The sequence below is a fragment of the Bos javanicus genome, chromosome 1 (assembly GCF_032452875.1).
Source record: "Bos javanicus breed banteng chromosome 1, ARS-OSU_banteng_1.0, whole genome shotgun sequence".
NCBI lineage: Eukaryota > Metazoa > Chordata > Mammalia > Artiodactyla > Bovidae > Bos > Bos javanicus.
The window spans coordinates 87,928,844-87,942,391 of record NC_083868.1 but is presented as its reverse complement, the minus strand read 5'-3'; the positions used below and the strand labels follow the sequence as shown (position 1 = coordinate 87,942,391).

The following is a 13,548-nucleotide window of genomic DNA, read 5'->3' as shown; positions in this document are numbered from 1 at the left end:
GAAATCTGGTTAAAAGCACTTTATTGATTACAATATCAATTCACAGCAACATTATTTCACAGAGCTACTATACAAATAAAGGAATGAATTACTGCAAGAATGATTCAAGAATACTGTTAAGTCATGATACAAGTACATAGTTTGGTTTAAAGCTTTTTTCTAAGAGCTTTAATCTAATACATTCACCTTTCCCACACACTACTGACATTCAGGTTCAGTTGGCCACAAGTGTTGTAGAAGCCACTCTAGGTGAAGAAAAACATTTTAATCAGCTTAAAAAACCCATTTAGATGTGAATGCCTTTGGATAAGAATATGCAAATGCAAGTGTTCAGATGCTTCTTTGAGAAGAGAAAACAATAGGATAGAGCACCATTGTGTAAGAGACAGAAAAGGCTTGAAATATCTACCAAGTATATCACTGAAGTTATATTAATTAAAAAATACTGTATGATGTAAGATTTTGTCGGGCACACTTAACATCAATTGAAACTAAAATTTAACCAGTTTTTCCATATGCTGCATTAGTCAATTATTTTATAGGCTCAATACTGGTTTTAAGAAAAGACTTAGGAAATTTTATCAACATGCAAACAAATTTGCTAAACACAAGTTGTACCATCATTCTGATTAATAAATTACTTTTTAAACAATGCTAGCTTAGACATTCAACTACAGACCATTTTATTGAGTACCTATTATAACCAATACTTTTAAATACAGCACTGAATTTAAGGCAACTTACAATGAACAATGGGAGTAGTAAATATGAAGGGTGCATCACATTCTGTTTAGTCTAACTTAAAATACCAATATTATCCACTGTGCTATCATTTCTCACAAGATAGTCTGGTGGGTGTTTTCAAAATTCAAATGAGGTAAGAAATAGTTTAAAATTTTGCTTTCCACGATGGCAAAAGGGAAATTAGAAACTGAACATAATAATTTGAAAATGTTTTTAAGCCTAACTCACACCCTAAAGATTTTAGAAAGAATCTATTACTAAAATCATGGGCCTGTTTGGGAGATTGTTTTTAATCAGTTTCCATTACATTTAAACACATCAACAGGTAAGCCACAAGTATTCGACTGTTATAATTTAAACTGTGAGACACTCACCAATAAGCATAAATTTCCCTGAACATCTTCATTTTTAAAACAGAATGTAATTTCTAAATCTAAAACATCAAGTGTTGGAGAAGGTTAGTTATATATGTATTTTTTAGCAACTTCAAAAATTTCATTTTGTCACCTGAAGAAGCCGAGGTTTATTTCTCTTTTAATAGGTTAACTTTAAAATTACTTAACATATTTCAGAAGCACCTACTTCTGTTATGTCTAAGAGACTAATTTACTATCATCATGCAGTATTAATCAGTTCAGATGAGTCTAAATTAAGGAGACGGCCTACCAGGTAAGCCCTCTTGCAGAATTAAGAAGTATAAGTATCTCTTGATACTTAAGTGTCTCTTGGATATTAAGCCTAAATCTTTGCCTCTCTAAAGATGGAACTCAATATGCTGTTGTAACCATGGATTTACAACTATAGAAATTTGAGCTAGGGAAGAAACTTGAATATTTAATCTAAAGCTCTAATAGCACAGCTGTCAAAAATGAGGCCAGTCCATCAAAGTGGAGGCAGTGTCCTTAGTGACAGCATGAAGTGCTTTTTTTGAGGTTTATGGGTTGATTTGCTGAACACAAGGCCATCACCCCACTTTTAGAAAAGAATATTTGCCTTTAAAATACTGCCATATCTTAAGTGTTCTTTATGCAATGATTAAAGAATTTACAAATAAACCCAACTGAGGCACATTATGTTTAAATGTTTCTTAGGTAAAAAGAAAAAAAATCAGGCACCAGAACTGCAATATTGATGCAAATTCCTTAAACTACATTTGGCCTTTTTTAAGTTTGGAAAAACTAAGATTCAAGCTGTACTGTGCATCTACAAAATATACCAATTTCAGGAAGTTTTAAATATACAATCAGATGAACTCAGACTGCAAGTACACAAATTTAGCAAGTGGGAACCATATCACTAGATAACAAAAGTTTTAACCTGTAAGTTAATTAATATGGTATCATCATTTGGTCATACGTATAATCAGCCATGATAGTGGTTAATTTTCAGTTGCCTAGTACATGTTTAATTATGATAACTGCCTTTTAACCACCTACAAAAAGTTTAATATTAAATCATTTTTATCAACATGTTTAAGACCACAGAATTCTTAATGTCTGTGCCTCTAAATTATCTTGTTACTAGAATCATTTTCAAACTAGTGGCGATACTATTCATATATATAAGGCAATTTTGCACATGCTACAAGTGCTTGCTTCAACAGGATTTTGGAATAAATTGCTGAACTACATGGTAATCCTCACTCCTATTTTTGGAAATCACTGTCCCTTAAAAATTGTCTTGCCTTATCTCAAAGAGCTGCTCTTTATATCACTTCTTAAATAGTCCACAAACATAACAGGATTTATGTTATATGTATATAAATATACATTCATGCCTGCCATCTACAACAGTCTGGGTTTTTTTTTTTTGGTCCTATATCTTAATCTTTTTCCATTTTATTCTCTTTTTAGTATCCTAAAACAGTTACTTCCTTACGGCAGATGCACTTATTAGCACATCCACAATATAAAAATGGAAATTTACAAGTAAAATTTGGGAGTATTTAGGATTACAGGTGATCAAAAGCTAACAGATCTAGCTCAACAGTAACTGACACAGTTTACTAAGTACAAAACACAATACACCTCTATATTAGGAAAACTCCATGACTTCATTATCAAATGACTTAATCTATCGTCAATCATTTAGATTATTTGTAAGAGAAAATTCAGGAGCGAAAGTATCTTTGTTTAAATTCAAGGGGGCTCATTCTAGTAATAAACACATTATATCATTGACAAGCAGAGAAATTGCTAGTATTTTCCTCTGACTCCTTTAAGAACTGCTCTTGGAATTATCTTTTGGCTTTAAAGTGAGGATCACTTTGATCTAGGTATCCTTTGAAGCAAAACCACTTAGAAACCAGTATTTTGTCCTAGTGGGAGGAAATGGTACAGAAGATCAAAAAGCTTGAATGTTTACTTTTTAAATATTTGAAGACACAGAGAGTTAACATCGATTCAGATTTTATATGAACATTCATAAAGCAACCTTACATTGTAACTATTTGTAACAACGTAACAAATAGATTTGTTAGATTTTATACTTCTTTCAAAATCATAATGCCATCGCACACTATGTGTCCTTCCTAGATACATACTGATGGAAACACTGGGAAAGTTTCTTCAGATGCAAAGACAGTCCAAATGTTCATCAGAGTGCACCCTGCAAACTCACCTCTAGAAGATGAAATCAGTAGGAAAGCCTAACTATTTAGAATGCTAAGTGTCATTTGATCATATCCAACTTTAAAAAATAACATTCATGTGATTACTGCTATCTACCTGTTAATATGAGTTTCTTATGTATGTCTCAAATTCCAGAGTGAGACTCCCTGGCCTTTAGATTATGTCCCCTTTAAAGGACTCAATATAAGCACTTACTTAAATTGATAAGATGGCAGAGGATGAGACAAAAACTATTGATACTCACACAGACTCCCCTCAGTGGTACCTATGTCTGACAGCATTTTTTTTTAACTTTTTGTTTTGTATTGGGGTATAGCCGATTATGTTGGGATAGTTTCAGGCGAACAACGAAGTGGACTCAGCCACACATACATGTATCCATTCTCCCCCAAACTTCCATCCAGGCTGCCAGATAACACTGAGCTGTATAGTAGGTCCCTGTTGTCAGCATTCTTAAACAGCAACCAGGATCTCTTTCAGATCAAAAAGAAAGCTGGAATTCAAGGAGATATTCTTTAAACATCAGTACACACATGTATGGTCTCACTTCCATGTATTACTGTGCCTTGTTCCTCCACTACAGAACACAAAAATGCGATACTTCTATATAAAGTTAAAAATGTAACTCTGAAGAAATGCAAACATACATTCTAACATGATAGGTTGCTGTAATGTGTACATTTCTGTCTACACAAAGAATTAGACAATACAAGCAAGAATTCATCAAGGTTAAATGAGCTCAACTCCTCAGATTAATACACTGGTCCTGATCTCAGCAAGCACCTTTACCTTGTTTTCACCTTTTTTATTTTGTAGTTTACTGAAAGCTGCTTTTTTGTATATAATAATCTCAATAGAAAAATCTTCACCTGCAAATATAAGGTAAATTCTTTTTCACAGCTATAGGCTGTAGTACTGATTTCTCCAGGTATCAGTGGAGAATGGAAATTTTGCATGTATTGTTAATTCCAGATTCTAAGAAAACTGTCCCAAGACCCTGTTGCCACAGCCATGCCATCATCAGTCACACCTAAACAGCTGACACGGTTGTCATGACCAGCGAGAACACCTGGAAGACAAAAGTTCATTACAAAGTTAGCCATGCGCACGTTTTAGGATTGAACAAGTGTATGCAGAAAGATCTCAGATGGGTACTCATGGGCATGTATATAAAATAAAATTTCTTTGTATTACATGAATTTCTGACATGCATCAAATTGTTTTTCATTTTTGAAAAATGTATAACTGCCTTCTTCAAAATCATCTCTTCAAAAACATGTAGACTTTTATGTCACTATTAAGTTCATGATACTTCTGAATTTTGCTAATAATTTTAAATGAAGTTCAATGAACTTTTACCACCAGAACAACAGAAACGTAAGAATACACCACCAAAAATACCAACATAATTTACTCTATTCCTTTAACCACTAACACTGGAATGTTTTGGTCATAACTCTCTGCAACCATCAAACTAAAACCATCTAGTTTTAGTTTATTCTGAATATTAAGCTTATGTGATCTGACCACCAGACAGGATAAAATTAAATATTCCCAACTGTTTGGGAGGAAAATGAGATGTAAAGATTTAAAAGAGAAATCGGACTATATCAAATTCTCAGTAAGAACCTTTCTTTAATATACTGTTTGAGTTTGCAATATCTCTCAAATGTAATTAAGCATATCATTTTCACCCAATCTCAGGCACAGAAGTTAATCTTGCATAACTCTTTAATATTCTCTGCAGTACCTTCTGTATAGCAATGTTTGGAAAAAGGCAAATTTACCATTATGGGTGGAAGTAACAAAAAATGACCATTGTGACTAAATACTCCAAATCATATTGGAAAGAAGAATGAATTAGCAATTCATGTCACAATTCAATTTTAAGGTGAAAGTAGCCAGTTGAGTCAACCTGAAACCAAACAGCTATCAGCAAAGCAAAACTAAATCTCAAGCAGATGTTAAAAATTATGAAAAACAAACACATTTCTATTTTGTTATGGATACTGATTCAATCCAGGCAAAACACCTAATACCTCAAAAAAGTGATCAGCTAAACCATGAACTCTTCTGCAGTCTCTTAACAGAGGTTATAGAAAATTATCCTTAGTAATGCTGACACTGCCTCTACTTCAGAAGCCTCAAAACTATACAGGAATTTAAAAGGGTAAGGACACAAAGCCACAAGGACAGCAAGGATAGGAGAGCAATGCCAACAAAAGTTTGTGAGCTGTATGCTGCTGGTGATTATTAATGGACCCCAAGATGCTAAGTTCAAAGCAAATGGTCTGATAAGCCAACAACAACAAAAATGACTGCAGAAGCTCCAAAGGGGTCAGAAACTAGTGGAACCAGGTATCTCTGGAACTACAGGGGCAAAGATAGGGCAAACAAAGACTGCATTAGAAAACACCTGGGCATCGATTAGACTCTCCAGGTCTCTACCTTCACTCTGCAGAGTCAGATGACTTATCATCCTGCCCAGAACACAAGACTGGAGACGTGCTAGAGAGAGAACGAGGTCTCTTAACTGGAAGAAAACAGGCACAGCTGAGATCAGTGCAACTACTGAAAGCTGGGGAATACGGAAAGTTAACTTCCTAATTGTTTCACACTCCAGCTTTCTTCCTGAAATCAGCCCCTAAACTGTCAGCTTAGAGATTCCAGGTAGAAAAGTGGAAAAATCCACATCAGAGAACACAGCAGACCCAAGGGGGAAAAGGTCAAAAGACATATCAGAAATTCCCTAATGAAAGCCTGGCCAGATCACTGTTCAGTGAGGCCTACTGTCAGTACACCCCAAGCATACACAGAGGGCTTCAGACAGTTTTAATGCCTCACTCTTAAGGATAATTAAGAGGCTAAAAATCATCAGAGTTTCAAGGAAATACACTATACAGTAGACTGAAAAAAAATAAGGGGGAGAAAATGCAACTTGGAAAACAAAAAGATTATGCTTAAAACTTCAAGAAAGGCTTTTGTAACGGCCCTAGAGAAACAAAAGACTTCTACTCATGAAAAAAGAATGCCCTTAAAAAAAAAAAATCTCAAAAAGATGGTAGCAAAAATGGAAAACCAAAGCTTAACAGATGGTTCATGGAAAGAAAAGGCAAGGATTTCTCCCAGAACATACAGGCAAAAAACAGAAAATAGAGAAACTAACAAAGGAAAGTCCAAGAAGTCCAACATCAGAATAATGGGAGTCCTACAAAGAGAACAATAAAGGAGAAAAATGTGCAACTGCTTAAATGAGCCTCCTAAAACTTCCCAGTGCTACAGAGTATATGTTTCAAGATCGAAAAGGTCCACCGAATGATAGACGGAAATGAATCTACCTCCAGACACAACAAAACTTGCAGAAAGTTTGAAGAGTAATGAGAAGCACATCAAATGTAAGACTGTGAGCCAAAAAATTTAAAAGTCCAATAATTGGACCCTAGAAAATATTAAGCTGCATCGCAAAAGAAGTCACATACATACGTCACTGCTCAGCAGTAACTACTGTTTTAAAAATTCATGTGTGTAATAAACAGACTGATAGATGTTCTAAACAGAATTCACTACATGGGAAAAATTGGAAGAAGGAAGCTGAGGTAGGAGGAAGGATGTTAAAGCCAAACCTCAAGAGATAATGCCTAAATGTTAAAAAAAAAAAAAAAAATCAATACAACTATGTTATTTAAAGATACAGAAATAAATACTTAAAAGTAGCTACCTCTAGGAGCAGAAAATATGTGCTGAGGTCAGAAGACTGCTGTTTCAGTAAATAACCCATGTAGACCTAGTTGATTCTTTGCATATAATTTTAATTCTAAAAAACATTTTAAGTCACTCTGTAATTTGTTATTAATGACAGTCCCCAGTATGACTTGATGCTAGAATTTCAGAAGCTGCAGGGGAGAACTCAGAGGATGAGATTAAGAGGAGACAGTGATTCTATGCCCTTTCCTAGATAAGATCTGAACCAAAAAGAGGATGCATAGCAATTACAATGTTTCCTGTCAGATTATAAGCAAACTGTAATCTGGAAGACCACACTAAATTATATTCACTGTTCATCTTTATGTCAAAACTTACCAAACACGAAAATACATAATCAGATATTACTCTTTAGAAAATAGAAACATAAATGCGGTTTATGAACTGTAACTGAACTCAAAGGTTAACAAGAGCCATGAATGAAAACTGCCAGGCTGCCATTCCCCAGGGGATCCAGGAGACCTCAAGAACAACTGATAGGAAACTTCATGTTTCCTGACAAAATAAAAAACTAATGTGTACCAATTTACTGACCTGCACGATCTCCTTTGAGTGTGTCCCATACGTTACAGTTGAAGTCATCATAGCCAGCTAACAGGAGACGCCCACTTTTTGAAAAAGCTACGGAAGTGATCCCACAGATGATATTGTCATGAGAATACAATAACAACTCTTGGTCTGCACGAAGGTCAAAGAGCCGGCAAGTGGCATCATCAGAGCCAGTGGCAAAGGCATATCCATTTGGGAAAAACTAGAAAGAAAAGCAACACACACTTATTCCATAGAAGTATACAAAAATTATGTAAGGCAGTGTAATGATGGACTCTGGGGTAAGACAGTTCAGTTCAGTAGCTCATTTGTGTCCGACTCTTTACGACCCCAGGGACTGCAGCACACCAGGCTTCCCTGTCCATCACAAACTCCCAGGGCTTGCTCAAACTCCTGTCCATCGAGTCAGTGATGTCATCCCACCATCTCATCCTCTATTGTCCCCTTCTCCTGTCTTCAATCTTTCCCAGCATCAGGGTCTTTTCCAATGAGTCAGTTCTTCCCATCAGGTGGCCAAAATATTGAAATTTCAGCTTCAGTATCAGTCCTTCCAATGAGTACTCAGGACTGATTTCCTTTAGGACGGACTGGATAGATCTCCTTGTAGTCCAGGGGACTCTCAGGAGTGGGTAAGACAAGACCTAGATTTAAATTTCAACTTGGCTTTGGATCAGGTGAGTGATTTTAGGCACTGAAGATTCCTGAACACTTGGGCCTTGTGCATGCTACGTGCTAAGTCGTTTCAGTCATGTCTGACTCTTTGCAACCCTATGGACTGTAGTCCACCAGGCTTCTCTGTCCATGGGATTCTCCAGACAAGAATACTGGAGTGGGGTAGCCATGCCCTCCTGCGGGGGATCTTTCTCACCCAGGGATCAAACCCGCATCTCTTATGTCTCCTGCATTGGCAGGTGGGTTCTCTACCACTAGTGCCACCTGGAAAGCCTTAGTTTCAGCTTTAGCATGTTGGTTAGGGCAGAGTGAAATAACACACAAAGGATCCATAACCCACTGTTCAGCACAAGACACATATTCAATAAATCCTGGCTCCGGTCCTCTGCTTTTGTTTAGTCACTAAGTCGTAGACACTTTTTTGCAACCCCTTGGACTGTAGCCGCCAGCCTCCTCTGTCCATGGAATTTCCCAGGCAAATCCTTCCTTCTCCAGATCCTCCCAACCCAGGGATCAAACCCACATCTCCTGCTTTGGCAGGTGGAAACTTTTCCCTTGAGTCACCAGGGAAGCCCCTGATCCTCCATATGTTTTACTAAAACATTTAAACCAAATATTACTATTTATAGTATTTATATATGTATGTGGACTCAAAGACATGTTCCAAAAACCTCATTATGAGAAATAAATAGAAACATTTAATAAAAGAGAACATAGATCATCCAGTTAGGCTAGGCTGTAAAGTGAAGCTAGCAGTATACTAAATGTTCTCACGTGCGCGCATGCAAACACACATACATATACACACACACAGAAAAAAAAACTATGCATTGTTAGTTTGTGAATCTCGTTTCTCAGATATTGTGGCACTACTCAACACTTTTTACAAAGAAGAAGTCACTTTTCTTCATATATCTACTGGTCATCTGTATTGCTTTTTTAGGACCTATTGATCTGCAGGAATAAAATGAAGAATATATTTGTTTTCTTTGTGGTAAATATAGCTTATCATTTTCCTTCTAATATTTACTTTTTTAAAAATATAAAGCAATTTTTTGGAGGTATCACAGGCCCTGATTTCAAACTATACTACAAAGCTACAGGAGTCAAAAGTGTATGTTGCTGCTGCTAAGTCACTTCAGTCGTGTCCGACTCTGTGCGACCCCATAGACGGCAGCCCATCAGGCTCCCCTGTCCCTGGGATTCTCCAGGCAAGAATACTTGACTGGGTTGCCATTTCCTTCTCCAATGCATGAAAGTGAAAAGTGAAAGTGAAGTTGCTCAGTCGTGTCTGACTCTTAGCGGCCCCATAGACTGCAGCCTACCAGGCTCCTCCGTCCATGGGATTTTCCAGGCAAGAGTACTGGAGTGGGGTGCCACTGCCTTCTCCAAAGTTTATGTTACTGACACTAAAACAGATACACAGATCAATGGAACAGAATAGCCCAGAGATAAACCCATAAACACACAGTCAACAACAAAGGAGGCAAGAATATACAATGAGGAAAAGACCATAAATGGTGTTGGGAAAACTGGTCAGCTCCATGCAAAAGCATCAAACTGGATGACTTTCTCATACCATATATAAAAATAAACTCAAATGGATTCAATACTTAGATGTATAAATTTGAAACCATAAATTTCCTAGAACATAGGCAGTATGCTTTTTTTCTTTTTTTTTCGTACTGTGTGGCCTGTGGGATTTTAGTTCCCAGACCAGGGATCAAACTCAGGTCCTTTGCAGTGAAAGCACAGAGTCCTAACCACTGGACTGCCAGGGAATTCCCAGGCAGTAAAGACTCTACCTGTGATGCAGGAGACCAGGGTTTGACCCCTGGGTTGAGAAGATCTCCTGGAGAAGGAAATGGCAACCTGCTCCAGTATTCTTGCCTGGAGAATCCCATGGACAGAGGAGCCGGGTGGGTTACAGTCCGTGGGGTCACAAAGAGACACAACTGAGTGACTACCACACAATAATACACACATGCTCCTTAACACAGGTCTTAGCAATATATTTTTTGGATCTGTACCCTCAGGCAAGGAAAGTAAAAGCAAAAATAAACAAATGCAACTAAATCAAACTAGAAAAAGCTTTTGCACATGAAGAAACTATTGAGAAAAGGAAAAGGCAGCCTACTAAGTGAGAGAAGATACTTGCAAACAATATATCCAAGACAAGGTTAATATTCAAAACATGCAAAAAATCTGCAAAACTCAGTATCAAAAAACCAAAAACCTGATTAAAATATAGGCAGGAGAACTAAATAGACATTTTCCCAAAGAAGACATACAAACAGCAAAGGGACACACGGAAAGATGCTCAACATCACTAATCATCAGGGAAATGCAAAAATAAGGATATCTTAAAACTCCACAAATATTTAAAACTATAGAAGCTAAATAACTTCACGGGTCAAAGAGATCAAAAGGAAAATTATAACTCCTGTCACTAAATGAAAATGAATCAAAATTTGTGGAATGTAGCAAAAAGAAATGCTTAGAAAGAAACTTACAACTTTAAGTTCCAATATTAGAAAAGAGGAAAGGTTTCACACCAATGATACCAGCTTCTGCCTTAAGAAATGAGAAACAGGAGAGCAAACAAAACCCATGTAAGCAGAAGAAAAGAAATAATAAAGAGTGAAAAATCAATCAAACAGAAAACAGAGACTCTTTGATGCCAAAAAAAATGGTTCTTTGAGAAGATAAATTAAAAAAACTGATAAAGTTGTGTCTGACTCTCTGTGACCCCATGGACTGTAGCCCACCAGGCTCTTCTGTCCATGGGATTTTCCAGGCAAGAATACTGGAATGAGTTGCCATTTCCTTCTCCAGGGGAATCTTCCCCAGCCAGGGATCAAACCTGGATCTCTGGCATTGTAGGTGGATTCTTTACCAACTGAGCTACCAGGGAAGACCTGATAAACCTTTAACCAAATGCATTAGTTTGCTAGACCTGCTGTAACAAAGGAACACAAACTGAATGGCTTAAACAACAGAAATGTATCGTTTCATAGGTCTGGAGGGTAGAAGTCTGAAATCAAAGTGTCTGGGGCCTAAAAAGCGTCTGTTAGGCCCATCTCCTTGGTTTATAGATGCGCTGGCTATCTTCCTATGTTTCGTCACACTGTTAACACTGTGTGTTTGTCTCTAAATTTCCCTTTTCTAAGAGCAAGAGTCATATTGGATTAAGGTGGACCCCGATCCAGGATGACTCAACTAATTAATTATATCTGCAATAGCTATTTTCAAATAAGGTCACATTCTGAGGTACTGGGGTTTAGGACTTCAACATGTAAATTTTTAGAGGTATTCAATTCAACCCACAAGACCAATCAGGAAAAAACTAAGAAACAAGTTACCAATATCATGAATGAGATACCCTACAGATTCCATAACTATCAAAAGAAAAATAAGGGAATATTATGAACAACTGTAAGTTAATACATCTGACAACACAGGTTACAGAACCAAATTTCTTGAAAGGCAAACTCTACCAAAGCTTACTCAAGAAGAAATGGATATCTTAAGTAGGCCTAAATCTAATTAGGACATTAAATTTTTAGTTAAATTTCTTCTCACACAAGAAAACTTCCTTGGGCAGACAGCAAAGTCAACCAAACAATTAAGGATGAAATCTTATCAATTCCACACAAAGTGTTAACTTCCCAGTTCCTCCTATGAGTCTAGCATTAAGCTAATACCAAAGTGGGAACAAAATTTCTCAAGAAATGAAAAATCATATCATAACTTATCAATATGGATGCAAATCTTAAAATTTCAACAAATCAAAATCCACCAGTAAATAAAAAATGATTATGTATTATAGGCGACCCCGTGGATTGTAGCCCACCAGGCTCCTCCATCCATGGGATTCTCCAGGCAAGAATACTGGAGTGGGTTGCCATTTCCTTCTCCAGGGGATCTTCCCGAATCAGGGATGGAACCCAGGTCTCCCACATTTCAGGCAGATACTTTAACCTCTGAGCCACCAGGGAAGAGGTATTATAGGCAAGTGAGCCTAAATGTAGGGTTGGGTTAATATTTGAAATTCAACTCATGTAAATTCACCATTTAGCAGACTGAGAAAGAAAAAACCACATGATCATCTCAATAGATGAAGAAGAGGCATTTGATAAACTTCAACACTCATTCTTGATAAATCTGCAGCAAACTAGGAACAGAAGAGATCATCAACTTGATAAAGGTGGTGGGATGTGAGATGGACAGGATTGGACGTGCCTGCTCTAAAATTCTACTCTGCAAGCCAGGCTGGCCTAATAGCAGTGGAGGTCACAGAGCCTTTACTTTCTCTGATATTCTCTAAAAGATGATATAAAAGTGACTTTCAATATGTACATGATAAATAAAATTTACCCCAAAAATATCTTCTTGCAAAATCAGAGTACATCTTATACATATATACAGTAGCAATTACAGTACTTTTGGAAAATCTAGTCACCTGTATATATTCTGACATCTGATCTGCATAGTACAATTTACCTAAGTCAAGGAGTATCCCACTTTCTAATACCCCTCCCCTCAATCCTGACTGATAAACCATTTTGATTGTCATTCAAAATGCCTTTGGGCTTTAATTTATACACATATGTCTAGTTCACTCTCATATATACGGAGTTATTATCTGGCTTAATCTACTTGTGGCTACATGTCTGAATTGTTTTTTCTTTAATATGAAGGAGCTTATAAATAATTTATACCATTTACTGAGCATCCATCTTGTTTCATTTAGTTTCTACACCACGGTAGCATTATTCCCATCAAGGAATGTGTGGCTCACAGAGGTTAAGTAGCCCACCTGATCTCACACAGCTGATTCCCAGATTACTAAGATTCAATCCAGGGTTTGGTGGATTTCAAAAGCTATGCTGTCTACATTAAATAGCCACCTCTGTCTTTCTGACTGCTCTCTCTTGGGGTTGCTCCCCTGACTGTGGAGATACAGGACACTGTTCTCTGAACACAGCTGAAACTCTGGATCCACTTTTTTGTTCAAGATTATCTTGCCCTGTAAATCTAGAAATTAAACTTATTCCTGTTCCCCTGCAAATGAAGACTTAGGCCTATTAAAACCTTTCCATTAAAAAAAAATCAAACTCTTATTACTTGGGGATTAAATGTTGTTAAGAGCACATTATTTATAGGATCCTTAAAGGGAATTTGTTGTTAA

At 36.8% G+C, this 13,548-nt stretch overlaps 1 protein-coding gene across 1 annotated transcript in view; it reads right to left on the bottom strand.

Annotated features, from left to right (window-relative positions):
* Window positions 1-4: 4 nt before the first annotated feature.
* Window positions 5-13,548, bottom strand: part of GNB4 (G protein subunit beta 4) — a 70,971-nt gene continuing 57,427 nt past the window's right edge. Inside the window, exons 9-10 of the mRNA XM_061415393.1 lie at window positions 7,671-7,887; window positions 5-4,443 (exon numbers count right to left, since the gene is read on the bottom strand). Of these exons, the coding sequence (XP_061271377.1) occupies window positions 4,337-4,443; window positions 7,671-7,887 (324 nt within the window). The 3' untranslated portion in view covers window positions 5-4,336. The remainder of the gene's footprint in view (window positions 4,444-7,670; window positions 7,888-13,548) is intronic.